The sequence below is a fragment of the Haemorhous mexicanus genome, chromosome 11, assembly GCF_027477595.1.
Source record: "Haemorhous mexicanus isolate bHaeMex1 chromosome 11, bHaeMex1.pri, whole genome shotgun sequence".
NCBI classification, from domain to species: domain Eukaryota; kingdom Metazoa; phylum Chordata; class Aves; order Passeriformes; family Fringillidae; genus Haemorhous; species Haemorhous mexicanus.
This window is the reverse complement of record NC_082351.1, coordinates 15,538,430-15,561,599: the sequence shown is the minus strand read 5'-3', so window position 1 is coordinate 15,561,599 and position 23,170 is coordinate 15,538,430. Positions and strand designations below refer to the sequence as shown.

General features: G+C 44.8%; 3 protein-coding genes across 4 annotated transcripts in view; 1 reads left to right on the top strand and 2 right to left on the bottom strand.

Annotated features, from left to right (window-relative positions):
- Positions 1-1,497: 1,497 nt before the first annotated feature.
- ACOX2 (acyl-CoA oxidase 2) lies at positions 1,498-19,041 on the top strand. Its single transcript, XM_059856678.1, has 15 exons — positions 1,498-1,841; positions 2,516-2,799; positions 3,969-4,131; positions 6,692-6,843; positions 7,104-7,211; positions 7,898-8,017; positions 8,512-8,627; positions 9,025-9,197; positions 10,273-10,435; positions 11,084-11,274; positions 12,426-12,587; positions 13,540-13,645; positions 15,567-15,784; positions 17,473-17,602; positions 18,321-19,041. The coding sequence occupies exons 2-15, from the start codon at positions 2,640-2,642 to the stop codon at positions 18,381-18,383; spliced, it is 2,025 nt and encodes a 674-aa protein (XP_059712661.1). The 5' UTR covers positions 1,498-1,841; positions 2,516-2,639; the 3' UTR covers positions 18,384-19,041.
- A 953-nt stretch (positions 19,042-19,994) lies between these two features.
- KCTD6 (potassium channel tetramerization domain containing 6) lies at positions 19,995-22,715 on the bottom strand. The gene is made up of 2 exons (XM_059856688.1): positions 22,607-22,715; positions 19,995-21,393 (listed from the first exon to the last, which is right to left on the bottom strand). Exons 1-2 carry the CDS (start codon positions 22,631-22,633, stop codon positions 20,707-20,709), a joined length of 714 nt encoding a protein of 237 aa, XP_059712671.1. The 5' UTR covers positions 22,634-22,715; the 3' UTR covers positions 19,995-20,706.
- PXK (PX domain containing serine/threonine kinase like) overlaps positions 22,612-23,170 on the bottom strand; it is a 43,706-nt gene continuing 43,147 nt past the window's right edge. For both annotated transcript variants that reach the window (XM_059856685.1, XM_059856686.1), the window contains exon 18: positions 22,612-22,715. In XM_059856685.1, the coding sequence (XP_059712668.1) occupies positions 22,708-22,715 (8 nt within the window). In that variant the 3' untranslated portion in view covers positions 22,612-22,707. The remainder of the gene's footprint in view (positions 22,716-23,170) is intronic.

Sequence of the window (23,170 nt, the reverse complement as noted above, 5' to 3'; positions counted from 1 at the left end):
GTCAAGGAACACTTACATTTTACTGCCTAATTTACTCCTCATGACTGCCTCAGAAATGCCAAGTTCTGTTTTCTTCCTCAAGCCAGTGGTACCCTCAGACTGGCCCTGGCTGAACACTCCTTCCTAGGAATTCGCCTCTCCCTATCCCAGGTATTTCTCCATACTTAGATAATTTCCCAAAATTATCTAAAACTGCCACAAGCTGAATGGTTTTGTGTTGTTGAAAGCATTATTTGAAATCTTGAGTTTGTCATGATACTGGTGAGATCCAGCCCAATGGATCAAAATGCAAAATTATCAGCAAGATAATAATGAGAGAGTGTTCCAACACACCATGACCAGGTGCTCTAGTGGGTTTTGTTGGTTCTCATCACAGCCCATGGGATCTCTAGGCATCCACAGGCACTTGGAGCCGAGCTGGGTGTGTGGCTCTGGTGGCTCTCCAGCTCACACCTCACTAACAGACTGGCAATGACCTACTCAGGCAGCATCTGAGCCTGCCCAAATACAAATCTGCATGAACATCAGGTTGCAAAGAGATTCAGGGACAGGCTTTTTCCAATCTGTCATCCCTCACCCTCCCTTCAGGAGAGCAGACCCACTCGCTGAATTACAAACAGCAGTCAAGAAGCACAAGGCCAGGCACTGCTGGCTCCAGCAGAAGGAAATGTTAGAACAAATGGAAAAATCCCACAGAGCACTTCAGAAGGATGTACTGCCTCCCCAGCACTCATGACCCCGAGTCACTGTGGGATGTGACACTGTGCAGTACAGAGCAGAAACTGGCACATCCCTAGGACGCCCTGTCGCTCTGGGGGTGTGGTGGAGCCACATGGCATCTTTAACCCACCAGTGAATCCGAACACACCGTCCACTGCCCGTGAGCCACTCACTGCATTGCAGCTGGCTGTTCTCAATTGACTGCTGCTCCTCGTGGCTGCTGGGCTTGGTTCAACAAACTCAGCTGCAGGCTTAAAATTATCGTTACCCAAAACTACATCCGATGTCCCAACATTCCCTTAACTTCCCACGTTAAAGCAAGTGTTCCGTAATGTGAACCCCAGGGCTGCACCTCATTCCCTGACAAAGCAGTTTCCAGCGGGGGTCTCAGCGGCAGCACAGACCCATGGATGGGCCGTGCCCATGGGGGATCCTCTGCTGGATTCCTCTCCCGTCAGGCTCATCCTGCTATAGCCAGGGTCAGCGGGGTGTGAGGGATGTGAGCTCCCATCTCCTGCCCACCAGCCCCAGCAGGGACAGGCTCAGGATGGCCTGAGGTGAGGGAGCACATCCCCGTTTCAGGCTCCCTCGGGTCCCCGGCATTCAGGACGGCCGGAGGTGAGGGAGCACATCCCCGTGCCAGGCTCCTTCGGGCCCCCGGCACAGCCCCGCGCCCGGCCCTGCACCTCGAGCTGCGGGAAGGGCTGAGGGCAGTGCCCTGGCACAGCTGGGGAAACGCTGAGCACGTCGAACCCCCAGGCAAGGAGCAGCGCCAGCCCCAAGCGTGCTGCTCTCCACCCGGAGCAGGCTACGAAAACAATAAACCAAAATTTAAAACACCAGGAGAAGGGCAGGGTGTCTGTTCGGGGACGGAGCTGGAAGAGCAATCTCCAAGGCGCCAGCCGCCCTTAGCGGATCAGCAGCAGCCCCGTTTGGAAGCGCAGAGCCCTCCGAGCGCCGCGGGCTGTGGGATTTTCCTGCCTGCAGAGGTCAGTGCTCCCCGGAACACCCGCGGGCCGCGGCGCCGGCTCCGGGGACAAGGTCCCCGCACAGGGCTCGGGAGCCGCGGCCCAGGCAGGAGGCAGCTGCCGGACGGCTCCACGGAGGACGCCTGAGACGAGGTACGTGGGGCACTGCGTTCGCACGGAGAGGAAGGAATCGCATTTTCCTCCCGCAGCCTCACGGAAGAGGAAGCTGAGGCCGAGGCGTCCCCGGCGCCCAGCCCCGCGCTCCCCGTGACGGCTCAAGGGCAGCGCCCGGTTCCCCTGGCCGTGTGTGCCCGTCGCGCTGCCCCGGGGCTTTCCCCTCTGCAGCAAGACACCTTGGACTAAAGACCTGAATATCAGAAAAAGCAGGAGTTAATAACACATTTGCAGTGGTTTCTAGAGTTTGTATTTCTTAAAGTAACTTGATGCTTGGAAAGGCAGCAGCCTCTTCACGGGAAGAATCTGATTTATTTTCTACTCACTCCGGCTTTTGTTTTTACTAGTGTCCTGTGACCAGTCTCACTAACATGGGGTTAGGGGTTGAGCCCCAAGGACAGAGGCAGCACAGGCAGAGCCACCAGTGCCTGTGAGGCCTGGGCCAGAAACTCTAATAAACATTAACACAGTGGGATATTGCAGCATTAACTTCTCATAGAATACTGGGGACAGACTGGGAAAAGAAAAATATTTTATGTTTTAAAATATGTCATAAAACCTTCAATTTGAGTTCCTTGAAGTGCCATAAATCTTCACTGTCCATTGCAATGAGGATAGGATAACGCCTAAATATTCACGCAACCCTTGTGCAGGTACAACATCTTGGCCAACGTACCAAAACCATCCTCACTGTGCCAACGCCTCCATCAGGCATCCAGTGACGGGTGCCAGTGCCAGAGGAGCTCTGTCCCTTTGCAGAGCAGCACAGGCTCCAGGATGGCTCTGCTGGAGACCAGCAAGCACTGCCAGGGCTCAGTGCTCGGCAGCGTGAACCCCGACCTCAGCAGCGAGCGGCAGACAGCCTCCTTCAGCGTGGAGAAGCTCACGGCCCTGCTGGATGGCGGCGCAGAGCAGACACGGATACGGAGGGCAGTGGGTGAGTGACCCTTACGAGGCCCTGCTGGGGGCTGGCACAGGCCTGTGTCCTGCTGCTCTGCTGCTCCTTTGCAGCACAGTGGGGTTTGTGCTCCTGGGCATCTGCTTATCCCCCATCTCTTTAAAAAGTGGGAGTGTGGAGCTGGAGTTTTCTCTTCATGTAAATCAATACAACTCCTCCGCAGCCACTCCTGCTGTCTGAAAGCTTTTCCTCCTCCCTGCTCTCATCCCCTGTCTCTGGCAAGACTGGTTAAACTGGAATACAAGAACTGAGGGTCGAGCATCCATGTGTGAGGCAAATGCGTGCAGGGGCTGGTGCTGCTGTGAAGAAATGCACATCACGTGTGAACCACAGCCAGCTTTCCTCCTTGGCACATCGGGCTCATCCAGGTGGGGAATTTCATGTGTGGGTTGGCTCAGCCAGGCTGAGCTGCTCTCACTCATGATGGGTGTGCCAAAAAATGACTGTTGCTCAGAAGAAATAGAGGAAAAACTCTCGCTGTTGTCTCTGTAACTGCATCCATATTATACACTTACCAGAGGAAAACAGCACAGCCACTGGGATCACCCTCTTCACAGTGCTACTGGAGTTCAGTATAACCTTCCACATGAATAGACTCAAGGTTTTAAGGCAAAATGGACAAGGGGAGTGTTCAAACTGACACAGAAATAGTGACTGTGAGTTGTTGTGTAACAGTGCAATGGGCTGGTGACATCCTGAGCTGGACACCCAGCAGGCTCCAGCCATAATCCACCCTCTGGCTAATGCAACTCACCACAGCCTGGTTAAAATGCGGCTCACCACAGTCCTTACTGCCCTCACAGCAGTTGGAGGCAGAGGGATCCTTGGCATCTTCTGCCAGAAGTCACTTCTCCCACCCTGACCGGGGAGGGTGCCTTACCCTGCAGGGTCACCACTTCTACTGAACAGACCCCTCTCAGGCCCACTCAGTTCCCCTTGTGCTCCCCCAAACCTGCTGCTTTTCAGAGTTAGATGTGACAGCCATGGCAGCCAGAACTGGCAAAACAAAACCTGCCTGCAAGCACCCTAAAAATCACAGTATCAGTATCCATGAGTCCAGTCCTGCCTGCTCTTCCCAAACGTGGCTCAAGGCGCTGCCTGCCCTTCCCCAGCCCGAGGAGAACCAACTGTTCTGTGTTGCTTTGCAGTGGAAGCTATCGAATCTGACCCTGTATTTAGCAGAGAAAATCAGTATTTCCAGACCCAGAATGAGAGGTACGAAGCAGCAGTCAGGAAGGCTGTTCATCTCCAGAAAAAGATGCATGAGATGGGATGGACTGAGAATGGACCTGAATATAAGTACATTTACAGGTGATTTTTTTTTCTATGTACAACTAATTTTTTCTTAAAGAATCAGCTTTAGCAAAGGCTGGGAAAGGCTAACAGCTGACAGATTAGGTTTGGATAAAAATGTGCTGCAGGTTTTTACTTCAGCAGGACACTTAGGAAAAGGGAGAATGGTGGTGCACAGCTGGGAACTTCTCCGAGAGCAGCACATGGGTACAGTGTCATAGATCACAGCAGTTCACAACCACAACATGAGATTTCCACTTCAATAATCTCATTACTTGTGCTGCAGCTCTCATTTTACCCCTTAGACATTTTTAAATGTATAACTAGAAGTGGAAGTGGTGCTGTTTCAGTTACATTACTGACTTCTAAATAAATTAAAGATTACATTTTGTGTATCTAGAAAACATAAGAAAAAACTAACCTTGGTTTGTAGGTAAATGAGAAGAAAATATTTTCACAGTCCTTTCCTTTAAAGTGTTCCTAACACTTCATGTGGGGTTGAGCTCCACATTTCTATTGCTTGCCCCTCCTTTCCCCCTTTGCTCAGTCAGTTCCTGGCTGGCTGTTGCCCAGGGACACTCTGTGCTTGGTGGGGTCACATACCCAGTAGGAAGGTGCAAGTTCAGAAGTGTCACTCAGAAGGGCAACGCCTGTCCCTTACACAGCACTGCTGACACTCAGAGGCAATTTTTGGCATTTCATAGACTCATAGCACAGTTTGGGTTGGAAAGGACATTTAAAGGTCATCTAGTCCATCTAGCCTTCTGCAATGAGCAACATCATCTTTAATAGATCAGGTTGCTTGGAGCCGTGTTCTGCCTGACCTGGAATGTTTACAGGGAGGGGGCATCCACCAGCTCTCTGGGCAACCTGTGCCACTGTTTCACCCTGTTCATTGAAAATGAGCTCTTCATTATGTCTAGTGTAAATCTACCTTCTTTAAGTTTAAAACCATTACCCCTTGCCCTGTGGTAGCAGGCCCTGCTAAAAAGTTGTCCCCATCATATGAAAGATGATAATTTTTTATGCTGAGCTCTTCACCACTTACAGCAAGTGGAACTAATGAAGGGGAAAATGTGCCATCAAGAGCTCTCGGACCTGATCATTATATTCCCATTAAAAAGCAGCTCTCCACTGCTCCCTCAGAGCAAAAAAAATCCCACCCAGGTGTGCTTTTATCAGGCCCCCTGATGCCAAAGGCTGCGGCAGGACCAGCCCTGTGTTGTCCCATTTGCTGGATGAGGAGCAGAGCTGTCTGGCAGGGCAGCTCTTGCTTGATGGAACTCCAGGTGAGCACCAAGCTCTTATGACAGAAACCTGGCTCCCAGTGCCAGGCACAGTGAATCACTCACACAATTTAAAATCAAGCTTTTCAAATCCCTGCTAAAGGAACAGTATTTCTGGCCAGGCTGCCAAGGATTCATTAAGTCATTTTCTGTTAATCAAAGCAATTTTCCTTTAACTTCTTTGTTCATATTTCCCCCCCGCCCCGCCCCACCACTGTTTCAGCATGATTAATTCTCTCTCAGGGCCAGTATAAAAGAAAGGTCAGAGTCATTTGTTAACAACAGAAGGTATCTATGTGAAAGGAGATGCTCTCTAGAGCAGTGCAGTAAAGCAATGTGCTAACAGCCACTCAGCTACTGAGAACAGCACAGGCACTCACTTCTACATGTACCTGTATCTGTGAGGTGATTCAGCCATGTTCTGAGGAATCCCAGGAGGAGGGATATAGTCATATTCCTCATGTTTTCTTATTATTTCTTACACACTAAAAAAGCTTAAATAACTTTCTCACTTGCACCATGGAAATCACTGTATCCAAGTTCCCATACACAGTTTCTGGAACAGTGCTTTTTAGGATGTATGCAGATGGTGATGGTGAAGGACCAGGGATTACTTGGATGTATTTTCATTTTTCTACAAGAAAATAACATCTGAATTCAGGACAAATTTCCATGAACCCCAGTATTGTTCACTGACAGCAAAAGGCAGCAAACAAACAGCAAAAAGCACAACAACAAACCCAACATACCATGGTATTTCTCCAGAAATACCATGGGAAGGTTCAGGAGATCCAGGTCCCAGATACCTACATGTGTAATTCAGTCTAATATGCTTCACAGTGAATTGCTAGGGTTTGGGGTTTTTCAAGTAGGGTGCTGTTTTGTTCTTTCTTTTTAGTTCAGCTTCAAAATCTGACTTAAATAATCATGAAAAAAATCCTCTGAAGTAAAATAAAAATATAAAATGCTCTCAGAGTGTCAGGAGCTTTGGAGCTGGGTTGTGCTTTTAGCTCAGCATCTGCTACTCAGAACAGATAATTCCTCCAAGACCAAGTGAAATGAGCAAGCAACACATATGCAAACTCTGTTATGAAAGAAGAGACAAAAGCAGCTTAGAAGGGCACTTTTCCTGCAACACTGTGCTGATGCTGGGTGCTGGGCAAGGTATGACAAGGCAGAAATCAGAAGGCAGCAGGTGGTACTGTCTGGTGACCGCTGCAGTGCCACTGCCTCATTCATCACATGCCTGGAACTTCATCCCCTTAAAAACTGCCCTTGTGCCTTCTCTGCAGGGCACTGTCAGGAGATGTCGCGTTCCTCCTTCACCGCGTCTTCATGAGGAGCATTTCAGTGCTGGGCTCGGACAAACAAATTGCCAAGTGGATTCCTCTCGCCACCCAGCACAAGCTCATTGGGAGCTACGCCCAGACTGAACTGGGACATGGTAAGGCTGCAGGGAAAACAGCTTTTCTCTATGACACAAGCCTGCAGCCCAGATTCCCATGGGAATTTGACTCCTAACTGTCCATCCTTTACTGGGACGGGGGTGGTTGGGTTCTTGTTCATGGTTCTCATCGAAGGGTAACCACAAAACCCTGATAATTACCACAGCCAGCTTCCAGGGATCCTTTGCTCTCCCCATCCCTGTAATATGCCAGGAGATAGATACATAGATAGATACTTTTTTAATTTGTTTTTTTAAAGGCACTTATCTTCAGGGTTTGGAAACAACAGCAGTCTTTGATACTGCTACTCAGGAGTTTATACTGAACACACCAAAGATCTCTGCCATGAAGTGGTGGCCTGGAGACAGTAAGTACACAAAAAATATCTTTTGCCTCCTTCAGTTACTCCATCTACCCTGGTTAAGTTCTGTGTTTGAGGGCCTAGGTGCTAGCAGAAGACTTCAATAAAAGATACTCACATGGACAAGCAAGTAAGAGTAAGGGGGTTGTCCAAGTTCAAAGGCCACAAAGAAGCCACCATCATCTACAAAAACCCCTTGGGTTGCAGGCTGAAGAACTTCACTCAGGAAAGCTCTTGCCTCTGCAGGAATAAATCTTCTCTGCTTTTTAAAAAATACTCAGACAACCAAAAACTGCAGGGAGGTCATCAGCATAAAGGATTCGAGTCATCAGACAGTCTCAGCATAAAGGATTCAAGTGTGAAATTCTTTGCTCCCTTCAGGAAGGTATTTCACAGAAAATAACTGGAGTCACTGCAACAGCCACAGCACTTCCCACTCGCACCACTACATTAGCTCAGTTTATTTTTTCTCATATTCTGTTACAAAACTGTTAATCCAAGCCTCATGGGCAGCAACAGAGGCAGAATGATGGTGCAACTTCTGAGAGCTAAGACCAGGCTGATTTAGGTTTCCAGCACACACTTGTGCTGACCCATACCTAAGACCCAACACATAATTAGTACTGACCTCTCTTAACTGTGTTTGTGCTGTACCTTGTCTTAAGGGAATGGGGCTGTTTTTCTTCTCACAGTGGGAAGATCAGCAACCCACACAGTGGTCTTTGCTCAGCTGTACATCCATGGGAAGTGCTATGGCATCCATCCCTTCATCGTGCAGATACGCAGCCTTCAGGACCATTCCCCCTGCCCAGGTAAATAACCCCAGACACTGCAGCACTTGTGCAGGTGCTCTGCCTATTTTGCCCTTAAATGTTTTCTAAAACATTGGGCCCAGGGTGAGTTACAATTGCCAAAACCAAGCCAAGAGAGATAGCCAAGGAGTAGTTATCATTAATCCCACCCAACCTTTTGATCTGAAGGGAAATTTAACATATCTTCAGCCATATCCAGACCAAGCCCTTGACATAACCAGAAGCCTGGGCTGCTCTGAGCACCTCTGCATTAACACCTCAGTTCTGACCCCAGCCAGCACAGATCCATCTGTCAATGGATCATGGAAACAAACTACTGCAAACAAACTACTGCAAGGCATTTGAATGCCTGTTTCACCCCTCGGGCAAGATCACCTATGCTGGGGAAGAAGCAGAGCTGACCATGCCCTTCTTTGGAGGTCCCCATCCTGACACAAAATAGGGAGGAAAAAGTTCAAGTGGAAGTAAGCAGGCTGTGTTTTCTCCTGCTGCAGGCATAACTGCAGGAGACATCGGTCCCAAAATGAATTTTGAGCACATTGACAATGGCTACCTCCTGCTGAAGAATGTGCGTGTCCCCAGGGAGAACATGCTGAGCAAGTTCTGTGAGGTATGTGTGGACTCACATCACAAACTTGCTGTCAGACTCTCATTCCGCAGCCAGAGACACAACAGGGACCTGTCTAAATTTGGGACAGAAATCTTCCTTTGAGTGTCAGCAAGTCTCTGAGGTTTTACCAAGGGCAGAAGGTACCTGAATCCTAAATGAAAGTCAGCATCAAGAATTCCACATTCAGAAGCTGGCGATCATAGGGCAGGCAGAACCTACCTCTGCCACAAACACTAAGAGTTTGTCTCTTCAAATGGATGTCTTTCATCCATCACACATAAAAGCATTGTTTGCATTCAGTGAAGGATTTTTACGTCCATTTTATTCCGTGCATAGCGATTACACATCCACAGTAGTACTGACTAGGGCAGCATCTGACAGCCTTTCTCTACTCTAGGTTCAACCAGATGGCACCTATGTAAGACAGGGGTCACAGAAGATTAATTATTTCACAATGACGACCGTGCGCATTTCCCTCATTTCAGACGAGGTTCTGACTCCCCTCATGAAGGCTTGCACCATCGCCATCCGCTACTCGGTGGTTCGCCGGCAGTCCAAGCTAAAGCCTGGGTAATGCCATGCATCCCACTGGAAAGGGGACTGTACCCTGTGTTCCCCCACGCCAGTTTGTATTTCTTCTCTTCATCTTATCTTTCAGCCCATCACTGGCTGACTTCCTGGCCCAGACAGGGCATGATAAACATGCTTCCCCATTATTTACATTAACGAGCTTCAGTCAAAGTACAAGGGAATGTTTACAGTTCTTTCCAAGATAAGTTTCATACTTTGAATAGGTCAGTGGCTCACACAGGCAACTTATTCTTTTATAACTGGCCTTCCCCTGTAATCCCATAACTGAGCAGAATCCAGACAAAATGGATAAGTTGCTGGATTCTTATTCCATAGTGCCCTACTCGTGGATAAGACATTAAAATACTTTCCAACATCCAGAAATCTAATATTCAAACTTTAAGCACTGAATTGTATTCAGTGTTGAATCCCCATTTTTTTTAAAGAAATATGTTAATTTGAATGGATTACAAAGATTTCCATTTAAATATCCTTTCAAAAGCAGGAAGATCCTAGTGAAAACACACTTCGGTTCAAACACAAACCAGACAGAAGAGCACAGCAGAATGAACTATTGTAATAACCAATTCCGTTGATTGAAGTCCTAAATGTACCAACCATGCAACCAGAAGTGATAAAGAACATCCAAAAACAGCTCAGAAAACTTTAAATAATTCAGACTCAGATATTTTCAGGGAGACATTTCTACGCACAGGGCCACAAAGATTCCATTTAAAAAGCCAGAGTTTATCAGGGTGCAATGCCACTGCCTTTTCTGGAACACCTAACAACTTGCTGTCCTTGAAGGCCTCATTCTCATCTTCTCCTGCAGTCCCTGCTCCCCTCTGTACTGACTGACCACACAGAGCCTTTTCTACACTGTTAGGCATTTTAGGGTTTGTTTCTCCAGCAGCTCAGCAAGCTGGACAGATTTGCTGCCACACTGTCAGCTCAGTCTTGTTCATACACTGCTTCTTGGTAACGAAAAATGCCATTTTTATTCTGCAGCAGGTAAAGTAACAGTAGCTATGCCCATGTCCACACTCTCCCTGCTTCATCAGCTGTCTTCCAACAGGGAACAAGAAGCAAAAATCCTTGACTACCAGACTCAGCAAGAGAAACTGCTGCCCCAGCTGGCAGCAGCCTATGCCTTTCATTTCACCAATGACTACCTGCAGGAGCTATTCAACAAGGGGTACAGAGAGATCCAGAGGAAGAACTTTGACATGCTGCCCGAGGTGAGCTGCAGCAGGATTAACTCATACAGCACTTCTGTTCCCTAAATGTTAAAGTATTTTAGCAAATTGGACAAGCATTCCTCTCACCACTAGAGAACTGGAGAAAGAGGAAGCACTAATTGCTCAAATGACGTGTCCCAGATCTGCAACCAGTCAGCAACAGCATTCACTGTACCACCCCAAACTTTTTGTTTTGGGAACTATTGCAGAGTGAAAAGTCCTTGAAAAGCATGTCCAGAACCTCGTTCCAAGTAGCTGGTGGCACAAAGCGTTATTACACAACTTCAGCTCCAGTGCATATGCACGTACATCTGAGCCAAAACTAAAAATGTGACTTTTTAAACAGAACAGAATATTTTGCAATTAGGTACTTGAAATGAAAACACATTCTGAACAAAGGTGGCCAAAGCCAGAACTGGCTGAGAGAAACCCAAAAATGCATAAACTGACTACAATGTGCCCAGCAGGAGCATTTGCAGCATCCCAGAGAGACACCAAGGTCAGGCTCAGGGAACTGGGTGCTACCAGCATTCAAAGGGGAACCTGACACGGATTTCATGCCCAGATATTACAGAAAATTTAAAAAAGGGACTTATTCTGAGGATTCCACTGGTAATACTCTGCTTTTTTTCTCCCTTTTTTTAACAGCTCCATGCATTATCTTCGGGTTTTAAAGCCGTGATCACTCAGCACTGCACAGCAGGAGTGGAGATCTGTCTCCGGGCCTGTGGGGGCCATGGCTACTCCCTGCTGAGTGGACTGCCTTCCTTGTATACCAAAATACTTGCCTCTTGTATTTATGAAGGGGAAAACACCATTTTGCTCCTGCAAACTGCCAGGTAACAATTCAAGTATGTTCATCTAAAAGCCTGCCCCCTCATTTATTCAGCCTTTACCACTTCTTCTCCAAAACCAGTAAAACCAGCTACTCCTTTCTCACAGCACCATCTAAAAATACAGCCCAGGACATAAACTATTCATGCCTTCAGTCTAACAAGCATGGAAGTGTGTGGGAACTGGATTATCTCTTCTATTTTTGGCTGGGGGACGTATGCAGGTGCTGTTCTGCATAACCTCATTTTCCTCTTTGCCTGGTAGCTCAGCAAAGGTATTGCTGTGAAAGTTTTGTGGGTAATTTTTTAAGCAACCAATGTGACAATGGTGCCATGTAATGCAATATTGGTAAAGTGGGGTTGATTCAGAGGAAGCAAAGTTGTTGGATACTGAAAGTGGATGAGTCATGCTCCAAGAACATCACTTTCCTCCAAACATGCAGACTCATGATTATCAAGAGTAGATGAAATACAGGGTAAAGAAACTACAGCTGCTTGAACTTTTAACCATGTTTGTTTTTACTAGAAGGAGAAAACCAGGGCCCTTCCAAGGGTCAGAGCCACCACATAGCTCTGTGCTGCCATGCAGACATTTCTGCCCTCATTACTGCTTTTTGCAAGATCAGCAGCAAAGTCAAGAGAAATGCTGTACCCTTTTAATTCCAGACCTGGTCAATCTAGCTCATAATAGAAGTATCAAAAAATAAGGGAATGGGGAATGCTCCTTGTAAACTCTCTCCAAGGGTCTCATGTGTTAACATAATGTGACTGTGTGTTGGGGATCACAGAGGGTAAGACCAAATCACCATTAAAGCTCCAGAGCATTGAGACTCAGGTTGCAAAGTTGATAATGTATCTAATCACTACACTGCTGAGACTGCCAATAGCCACAGCAAATTTCTGCTGAAAAAAATATAATTATGGATTGCTGTGGTATTTAATAAGGCAGACAGCCCCCCCAAGACCCCCCACAGATCAGGTTACTGTGAGTGACATACAAAACAAAAGGTCATTACTTGTTCAAGTCCATTCTGGGCCACTAATGGGATGGGTCACACCTTGCTGCTCCTCACCTGAGCCCACTTTACTTTTTGCATGTCTGTTTGCTACAAGGAGATCACCACCATCCCCTACTCTGACTGTTACCCTCTTCCCAGGTTCCTGATTAAGTGCTTCATGGCAGCCAGTGCTGGCCAGCCTGTGCCACCATCTGTCACTTATCTGGCTGCAGTGAAACATGGGAAGTGTCCAGCCAAGAACAAGTTGGATTTTCTCAGTCCAGATATTTACACTGAGGCCTATCGACATGTGGCAGTCAGGTCAGTACAGAGGATGGGAGACAGAATTTCTCTCTTTGACATCAGAAATGTGTTAAGAGCTCAGCTTCTTCCTTGCTTTAAAGGGAGGTAAAATAAAGTAAGTTAAACTAGGATTGGTACCATCTGTTCCTGAAAAAGAAAAGGAAGGCTACACAGAGTTAACAGCCATGTCAGATGTTCAGTATGAAGCTTTCACACTCAGAAGTTTTTAAGCTATGTGCTACCAAACAACTACATTTCACAGAGTTGGTGGCACTATTAAAGTAAATCCCAGACCACATCACTGAGTTGCCATGCAGTAAAATCTTTATTGGACCCTGAGAAATTCTATTGGAATCTTAAAATTTCACATACCTGAGAAAGTGATGTTTGTTTTCAGTTTACACCACAGCAAGAACAGAGCCTCTCATTCTGTCTGTAGCTTTTCAACTACACACATTCAGCAACTCAACATAAATAAAAATTATAACATGAGTGGTCTCAGAATTATGTACACAGTTCTGGGCTGTATAGGTGCCACCTCTGAAAATCAGGGAAAAAGACAACCCTGCTGTCATTGAAACCAGTGTAAAAACAGGCACTCTTCAAAAAGCTTCCTCAATGGGAACAGGATTTGAATCCCTGTGTAGAAAAGGAGAAATATAATGTGACAGCAGTCCAGTATTACTGTTTGTTTTGCAAACTCTCCTTACACACACATAACCCAAGAAAAGCTCCTGGTAAACTACCCTGGAAGCTGAGAAGGCAGAAATCCTTCAGGACCAGGGTGGTCTGGGTTCTTCCCACAATTTATACTTAGATTTTGCATCATCTAAGTTCACTCATACTGAGTGTAGATAACTCCAGATGTCAGAAATGCCAGTTTGCACTTCAGTCACACATAACTCCCAAGTGCAAATTCAAGCATGTGGGATGCACATGCAAGATGCTTTGTGCTTTTTCAATTTCCCAGGCTCACAAGCAGCACAGCAGCAAAACTACAGGACTTGATCCAGTCTGGAGTCAAAAAGCACGATGCATGGAACCAGTGCACAGTGCAGCTGGTGCAGGCTGCAAAGGTTAGCAAATTTATCTGCTTATCTGATGTTTGTCTTTATGAAACAATATGCAACAGAAATGGCATGATTAGCTTAAAACCTCAGTGCTGTTCCTGTTGGCATCTAAGAGACACCACAAACACTGTCACTGTGGTCTGCATGGTGGAAAAGTTGTATTAAGAAGCAATTCCTTATCTGAAAAATGTGCTGTCTATATAGGCCAGGTAGAAAAAGACAAGGAGAAATGAAAGGGAGAAAAAATACATTCACAGTTATGCTGCCACTACTGGCAGAATCAGACCTCCCATATCCTGCAACAGAACCCCACCATCTCCAGCCAACACTCATCTTTTTATAAGAATCCAGAGTTTCTGGTGCCCAGGAGTCTTCCTAAAGCCACTCCACTGAAAGCTGGTGGAGTCACAGCAAAGAATGAAACATGCCTGGTACTTCTTCCATCTGCTGGAAAGATAACTGCAGGGAAAAGAGTGAAAACCAGTGAGAAGTGCTATGTTAACTACTGCTGAAAGATAATTCAAGTTTGTAAGAGATGCTTTCAGCTGAAGTAGCATTGGGACAGCAACATTTGTTCCCTAAAATGAGGGTGAGTTAGTGCAGACTTAAAGAGAAAAGAGGGGAGAAAAGCCCTAAATATTAATGAAAACTAAATCTGTTGATTGTGCTGTATCTCCAAAAACCAAAATTCTTTTTTAATATGCAATTAAGTGCAATTCCACTACAGTTATGGTGACGGCCTTCCTTCCTTCCTTCCGCCACTTCCTTCCGCCACTTCCTTCCTTCCATCAGATCCACAACCTATTTTAATATCATTAACTATATTTGAAGAGCCTCATATAAGCAGAGGGCTGGCTGTGGTATCATCAGTGTTCCTCACAGACTCTTCAGAAAATGGGATCTGGATCCCCAAAGACTCTTTTAAGTATTTCAGGTACAGGAAAAGTTATCCAAACCCCTTGGATTTTCCCCATACCTTTAAAATTTTGATATACTGCTGCCTTCTTGGGGCAATTCTGTATTTACTTCTTTATTCCGAACCTTCCCTGGAGATTCACCCACATGTCTGGCATGGCAGCTCTATGAACTGACACCTGGCAGCTCTCAGCTGAGTGGCTCAGACACTGGGCAGACTCCACACAGGTTAATTGCTTGAGTGCCCACTCAGGGCCACTCAGCTTCTCAGGCAGGTTCTGCACTCCACCTCTGCAGCTTCACCTGCAGGAAATGCAGCACTGCAGGTGTGCCATGCTTACACCTACAGCGGGAAGGGAACTGAGCAGTGGGGAGTGAACCCACACAGATCCCAGCACCACCAACCACCCCCAGCAGTGTCAAGGTAGCCAAAGTCAGCCTAATTAATTCATCTCTGCACCTCTGCTAGTATTTCTGTCATTTCTGGGTCAGACATTCTACTGGTGTGTGACCCCAAAATTACCAGTTTACTTAAAACCACAAAAGTGGGAGGTAAGTTTGGTTGGTTTTCTGTGACAGTGGTGTTTCCAGAGCTGAAGCCTTGTAGACACTGATCCCAAAGTACCATGAGCCCAAGGCCTTCAACAGAAGTTTTCTCCTGTTGATGTACAACCAACATTCACTTACAACACAAGCACATTCCAATGTGTTTCCTTTACAGAAACTCTTTGGGATATTGATCAGAACTATTTAGAATAAGTATCAGCATGGTTTCTGAAGCAGTTTTCTAGAGTTTACAAATACCATGGTGTTGGCTGTTTACACATTCTGTCTTCTGCTGTTGCTGTAAGCCATGAATGTGAAAGGCCTGGTCACCCAGCAAACAAAGGATACAGACTGGAGAAATGCCAGGGAAATGAAAAGGTTTTATATTCTTTGCAAGAACATTTTAGTCACTTGGCCTACTAAAGTGTTTGAGGTGCATTCACTGTTGATTGCATTTGTTTTCCAGGCTCACTGCCACTACATTGCAGTGAAAAACTTTGCAGAAACTGTGGAAAAACTCGAGACCAAGGCTGGCATCCAGAAGATTATGAAACATCTCTGTGACCTTTTTGCACTACACGGGATCTTCTCAAACACAGGAGCCTTCTTGCATGATGGATACACATCTGCAGCTCAAATGGACATGGTCACAGCATCCTACCTGGACCTCCTGGCTGTCATTCGGTGAGCTGCTTTGGCAGGACACACACAGCTATCCAGTTTATCCCTGTGCTAGATATAAAAGGGTGCTGCTGTACCTATGGCAACATCTCCACAGTCAATTCACCTAATTCAGGTTTTATTTCCAGTGCCTGGCAATACTAGAAATTGATTGAAACATCTACTCAGAGTTCATTTTCATGGCAAAACAGACCCCAGTGTCCAGCTCCTCTGCAATCTCTAAAGTTCTGTAACATGAAGTCTTAAATTATAAATGAAGATGTCATGAACACTTTCTACCATCTGCAGTAGAGTGAAAGCAGGAAAATATGTAGTCAGAGCACACTGGCAGGAGGCAGCCACAGCAACCATCACACATTGCAAAATCTTCTTAAGCCACAGCTAATACAGCCTCCTCTGTTGCCATGGCTGAGCTGCAACTGGTACCCAAACAATCCTGCCTACAGCTACTTCAGATGCATCTGCTCGACACCATTTATTACCAACTCTGTGAATTCTGAGTTAAGGTTTTCACTTACCACAACACTCACAGAGGCTTTTTGACAAAGGGTTCACTGTTTAGAACATAGTAACTTATGGTGCAGAGGAGTTGCTACTGTATCTAAAATTCTACCTAAGCCACCTGAGGAGAAACAAGAACACACTATAAGCAAGGGCTGAACAGGGCTGAGGCAAACAGCAAGGATTTTCAGAACTGATAAGAGAATCTGAATTAAGTGATAAGTTTAACATAACATTTTCAAAAGCCTAACATGTTGTCTTTGGAATTTGCTGCAATTTCTGTGTTAGTCCATGCCTTGTTAACAGGATTCAAGAATTGAGTATTTATGTATTTACAGTTAGTAGAAAGGATATAACCACTTCCTGGTCTGTAGCAAAAACACAGCCTTTCCCAAATCCTCAGACAGCTCTTCCCCAAAAGGAGCTGGAAGACAGAAAAGCTGACATTTGAGCAAACCACTTTGCATCCTAGTACCTCAAGTGTGAGGTACACCCAGCACAACTTCCTACACCCAGGATGACGGAAGGACAAGGAAAAAGAAACTATCTCCTGCTTAGGAGATGCTGCCTGTACTCTGGCTGTCCATACTGGCCCCTGGACTAGATGGGCCCTTGGATGGGTCAGGATTGTTTTGCTCTTACAAACATGAATAGAAAAGCTCAGCACCTCATGATGAGATAATAGAAATACTGAAAGGTGGATGAAGGTTGAAGATCAGCAAAGCAACTTCACATCAATCTAGTAGGAACCTTATTCCATCTTATAAGACACAAATACAGCATAAGAAAAATGAAAGGAAGATAAAAATCAAAAGAACAAACTGGCAGAAACTACTGAGAAAACATCTGACGTGAATCCTGAATTAGGGATGGAGCCCGCATGATGGAGCCAGGGTGAACACCCTGCAAACACCCATTCAGCAGATCACAAAATGACAAAATTATTAGGGTTGAAAGGGACCTCTGGAGATCATCTAGTCCAATCTCCCTCCCAAGGCAGGGTCACCTAGAGATGTCTCTGAGGAATCAGAACAAGTAGGATTTCCCCCCACCCAGTAAAGACAAAAGGAAAACTGGCACAAGCTTTCCAGAAGAAACCTGGAAACTGCCAGGTTTATCTCTAGTTTATTTTCCCATCTTGCAAAGCAGTACCCTGTCAGTAACAGGAATGTCACTCCTGTGCTCTGTAGGAAGGATGCTGTGCCACTGGTGGACGCTTTTGACTTCACAGACCAGAACCTGAACTCTGCTCTGGGCAGCTACGACGGGCAGGTTTACCAGCGCCTCTACGAGTGGGCTCAGAAATCACCCACCAACCAGGTAGGGATGAGCTACAGCTGGGCAACCTCCACAGCAGCCAGGGCAGAAACTGCTTTTCTTCTAACAAAAGCAATAGAGATAAGAGACAAGAGCTTTTAATTCCTCTTTGTATCACATGGTACAAAATAAGCTAAAATAAAAGTCTGTTTACATATTATGGAACAGCACTAAATGCAGAGCATTTTCTATACACTAATGCTTCTACTAGTGCAAAACTTGGGGTTTTAAATATGTTTAACCAGAAAGAGTATAAGTGTTAAAGGAAGCAATTTGATCCTTCATGGTCTTTAGCACTTTGCTTCCTCAATTCATCCATACTGTAGAGCAATGTAAAAATGTTGTGTGATGTAAATATGTATTTCTCTGTTTGAAAACTCATTTGGCCTCGAGTGAGATTTTTACTGTGGTAATGGGTATCCCTTTGAAATTCCACACTTAAACACAAAATTTGCCCTCAGCAAACATATCCAAGCATATTTTCTGAGGTTGAATAATATGCTGTCCCCTTTGGGAGGAGTGTGGTGTGCTGGTTATGAAGGACAGCACATATTATAAGGAAAAAGATCTTGCACATAGTTGAAGCAGCTGCTGGTTTGTTGGTTGATTTTTTTAAGTAGTGCAGCTTTATGTATTTCAGAGATTGTTCTTAAGAAAAAAAACCTCAGCCTTTCCCTTCTTAATTGCCATTAATTCCCTTCCACATTCTCTTTCTGAACAGATGAGCCCAGCCTACGAGAGGTATTTGAAGCCACTTCTGCACAACACGCTATCAAAATTATGAAGAACATGTTCGAAGTGAAGGGCAAACATTTCCTCCTGTTCTTTGTGCAGCAGTACATTTATGAAGCATCAGTAATGACTAATCAGAATTAATAATCAGTTGCTTACTTGCAGTTACAAGTATGAAAGATTCTCAGCCAGCCATTTGCAATTAGACAGATGCCAACAGCGCTGAGTGGTACCTGCTGCTGTGAGACAATCTAGTCAGGAATGGTCCAGGGTTCACTGTTTTCTATCCTGAAGCGTCTTGACAGCGTCAAAACTCCCATTTGACTTTGTTATTCTCTTTCTAAATCCACTATATGATGATTGAGGGGAAAAAAAACCACCACCACGCTGTGAACCCTCTCTCAGTGTGTTGTATCTATATAGTGCCTTCAGAAAACCCCAAACAACCAACTTTACTGAAAAATCCATGGTGAAATCATGATCCTTTGTTTTTAGGAACAAGTTGTTCTCTTCGATCAGAAACTATATTAGAAAGTGCATCTGTTTTGACAATTAAAATAGCTCTTGATTTGCTCAGTACTGGAATATTCCTGCCTAATGAAGATGCAGACAAAACTGATGCCAGCTCCAGTCTGCAGAATTTACCTTCTCATTAATAGAGCTGCTCATTTCTATAAACCTTGAGCTCCAATAAAGTGCATTATTTGGAATACTGCTTCTCTAATTATTATACTTCATAATTATGGAAAGGGCAAGCTGATCCCGGCCAGTCATTAATTTGCTCATAAATGAATTGTTGCAAAGAACATCTTGTGTTTATAATTCAATGCCAGTTAACACAAATAGTTCTTACCACGTGTTGCAAGAAAGAAACAACTTTTCCTGAGCTTCATCAGTTCTGCTTCTCTTCCCTCCTTCTTAGCAAGAATAAAGCTCTCACTGCTGTCTCTTATTACATAAGTCAAAAACCTGCAATGTATGAACAGGAAGAGACAAAATATGACAGATAAATACCCCCCAAGACAGCCTTCAGAACCAGATATGGGATGGAAAACTCCCACCTGCTTGGGACAAGAACTTCATGGGAGAACAAAATCCACTTCATGAAACAGATACCAACTCCCTTACTCCCAGCTGCAATCAAGTCAGATTATAACCAGAAATTCTATTAATAACTATGACAAAGGGACCAGGATAAGTAGAAATGTCTGTATGAAATTGAGTAAAGCCACAGCATTTGAGTGCCTTGACTTGAACACCACTAGAAAACGCATTCTGCAGTTAGAATTATATATATATATAAAGTCATTGCATAAAATGCTGACAAACCAGGCAGCTCTATTAGCAGCTACAAGTATTTACACTCTGTGTTCCCTCCACCCCTACCCCCTTAGCCAGTACAAATATTTGCCATCTTTCTATCAATCTAAAGCAGTTTTCAGAACACAAGCTTTGTCTATAATGAAGACATTTGAATCAACTGATTAACATAAAAAAGAACAAATTACATCATTAATGGAAGAAACCAGCGTCCTACCAGAACACCCCAACTACTCCACAGCACAAAAAAACAGGATTTGGGTGGGAGGTTTTTTTGTTTGGTAGGGTTTGGTTTTTTTAAGTATGAGAATTCTAAAAGACAAAAAGAAAATACAAAACAGTATTCTGTATTTCACATTTTTATTAGCTTCTTCTGGCAGGCATTACACTTGGGAATAATATTGCACCAGGCAGTAAAAATATGAATTCTACCACAGGGACATTTTGCATTTAGAATCCAATATAAATATTTGTAATCATATTTCCATGGCTACAGATAATATTTGGTTGCTTGATTTATATGCATAGAAAGAAACAGTTGTCATAACTGTAAGAAACTGTACTTATCAAGTACTTTTAAAGGGTGGGATTTGTTTTCCTAGAATATTACAATACTGTTTATTGATTTAGAAACTAAATTAGTCTACACAATAGCAGCTTCTCCCCAACTGCATTTTAAAATCTTTTTTGTTTCTTGCTCCCAGTGTCATAGCATTAGATGGATTAGAAACCATTTAAAGAGGTAATTTTAGCACTTTGAGTCGAGTCAGAGAATTGTGTTAATGACACAAAATACCCTATTGTACTGATTCTTCGGACTCCCTCTTTCAAACAAAAAGGTATCTTGACTGAACAGGCACATGCACTGTTTTTTTTCTGAACTGGACAAAAGAACAGAGCTGCTAGAGAATGAAACTCCTCCAGTCCTCACTGATAAACAATAAATAGTCGTATAAAAAAAGCCCATATTGTTGCTTTAGTCAAAATCCAGACTCTCTTGGGTTCACTGTCCAATTAAGTTGCTAATCACTGAAGTGGCTCCTGTGGAGTCAGAATCAGTCATCTGTTTTCCGTGCCAGTCTGCAGAAAGTCCAGTTGTGTTCCACTGTGTTTTCATTGGCACGCTCGCTCATGTGATGGACCCTGGTGTTCCTGATCGTGAAGCCTTGCTTGGTGATGTACTCCATGAGATGGACTCGCAGCGACACTTCCTGGTGGTAATCACATGGCCCAAAGGTGAAGGACACCTGGCAGTCCCTGGTGTCCATCATGTGCTTGTTCCACTTGGTGAAGTGGTTTGAAATGCCTTCCAGTAGTGCATGGACCTTCGTCGTGATGGTGAGCTGCGTGATGATCACAGCCACCGGGTTGGAGTACTTGGAAAGCTTCCGGGTGCTGGACAGCTCCACCACCTCCTCAAAGGTATCCACGGGATACAGCGGCTTGGGGTCATTGAGACACTGAATTAAGGGTTCAATCTGATAGAAGTCTGCTTCCTTCCGGAGCAGGTCAAACTCCTTGAAGTCCAGTGGCAAAGTGAGCTCTGAGGTCCTTAAAAAGTTAAGAACATAACGGAAAAGTGGTCCATCTCTGTCAATAAAGTAATTGCCCTGAGAGTCCCTGGCAGTGGGGAAGTCTCCCCTGAACATGGCCCCGAGCATTGAGTCAGGATATCTCGTTAGAGTTGTGAGGGAGGTCGTATACATGTGTCCACCCACATTTAGCGTGACTGGATCAGTCATCTAGAAAGAGAGAAATTGCAGAGTTTATCAAGCCCCAACAAGAAGATTCGATCACCTTGCTGATACACATGGCAAATACTGCTGGAAAACTGGGGGAATCACACTTCTCCCGTGCAGTGCCTCTGAGGGCTGCTCAAACCTGAACAAATCCAAGCCACCTAGCAACAAGACACAACTGGCAACTAGACAGGATGATACTTAGCATGCAGAATGCACATTTCCAGAATGCTTTAGAAATCTTAACAACTGAGCTCTGTCGCAGGATCAAGTTTAGCATTCGGGGAGCAAGTTTTTTCCTATTCTACAGATGGGGAAATGAGAACAGAGAAATTTCCTGAAGAACAAGTTAGTCAGAATGAGGCCTAGCAATGTTCCTTACTTTCACAATCTGTCTCTCATTCTAGAACAAAACCAAAACCAAAAAAAAAAAAAAAAGGAAGAAAAAAAAATTGGCCAAACAAACGTTAAGCCTCTTTTTATCCCTCAAAAGAGGAAGACAATGCAGATTTAAACACAGGACCAAGAGCTCACAATCAAAGTAATCCACGCTTTGGCTCAGATGCTTCACTAAAAAAGGCAAGGAGAAAAAGAACTTTCAGCTTTTAACTCTAAAAAAAAATATTTATTAACAAATTAGCGTGCTGCATAGAAGTGGGGAGCAGAGCACAAACCAGTCTGCATCAGATTCCAGATAGGACATGAGGAAGCAAGAGAGAAAGGAACATAAATCCCATCTGGCCACCAACTCTAACAACCAGGACTGCAGCCAGCCAGAGAAAAGAGACATATGCATGGCAGCAGAATGAGAAGGGGAGGAAAATAAGATGTGCTTGTCTAGTTTGAGACAAGGTTTACAAGGAAAAATACTTTTCTCAATAAATAAAATGACAAAAGTCCTTAAAATAATAAGCAAAAAGCATAAACTATTTTCAGCTTTTGTGTTAGGAAAATGGTAACAGTGAGCTCAAGGCATCAGTTCAATCCTGGCTGATTGTCCCCAGCAAATGTGAACCTGGGCACTCCCCACAAACTGCACAGGAGGTGTTCAGCACTCCAGGGAAGGTGTGTAAGCTGTTGTAAAGCTGTTTGAACAGGCATCGTTTCCCTTCTCTCATGACTGAAGCTCTGGATCTACAGAAGGCAGATCTGGAAGGATTCTTGCTGCAAGACCCTGGAAGCCCAGTTGTAGTGCACAGTGCACACTTGCACTCACCATATATCCCCAGTCTCCATTATCCATCTGTTCACGTGCTTGAGCTGTGGTATTCCAAGTTTAACAGAAGGCTGCTGAAAGGATACACAATTCCTCTCCTCTTATCTCCCTGCGGGAAAAAGCACACACAAACACAGAACAAAACATGGCAGACCATCAGTACCTACAAGAACACCAAGAGGAATGCTTTCCAATCTAAGGCAGGCTCTCTGCCAGGAAAGCATTCGGCTACAAAGTCACATTAGCAGGAGAATCTGCAAACCCTCTTCTCCCATCACATTACCCACAGGACTGCCTCTGGAGCACACGCAACCACTCCACCAGTTGCCTGAACATCCCAGTTTTCTTGAATAACAAGCAATGTGCCTCTGAGGGCAATACATGTTCACAAGCAACCTTTCACCTGGGAAACTGTAAGTACTTTGAAAGAAAGATGTAATTTTCCCAATTAAAAAAGTTTATTTAGGCACCTCTGAGGTCACACACGTGATCTGTTAATATTAGTCAACATTCCCATGCTCCAGTTTCAAACTGCTCAGAAAAATAAATCAAGCATGAAAGTCA

Excerpts from the sequence above, each read along its gene's own strand:
- ACOX2 (XM_059856678.1), top strand. The coding sequence starts at position 2,640 with ATGGCTCTGCTGGAGACCAGCAAGCACTGCCAGGGCTCAGTGCTCGGC. Across the intron at positions 10,436-11,083 it reads ACTTTGACATGCTGCCCGAG|CTCCATGCATTATCTTCGGG; the intron begins GTGAGCTGCAGC and ends TTTTTTTAACAG. Across the intron at positions 17,603-18,320 it reads AGAAATCACCCACCAACCAG|ATGAGCCCAGCCTACGAGAG; the intron begins GTAGGGATGAGC and ends CTTTCTGAACAG.
- KCTD6 (XM_059856688.1), bottom strand. The coding sequence starts at position 22,633 with ATGGATAATGGAGACTGGGGATATATG. Across the intron at positions 21,394-22,606 it reads ATGGAGACTGGGGATATATG|ATGACTGATCCAGTCACGCT; the intron begins GTGAGTGCAAGT and ends CTCTCTTTCTAG.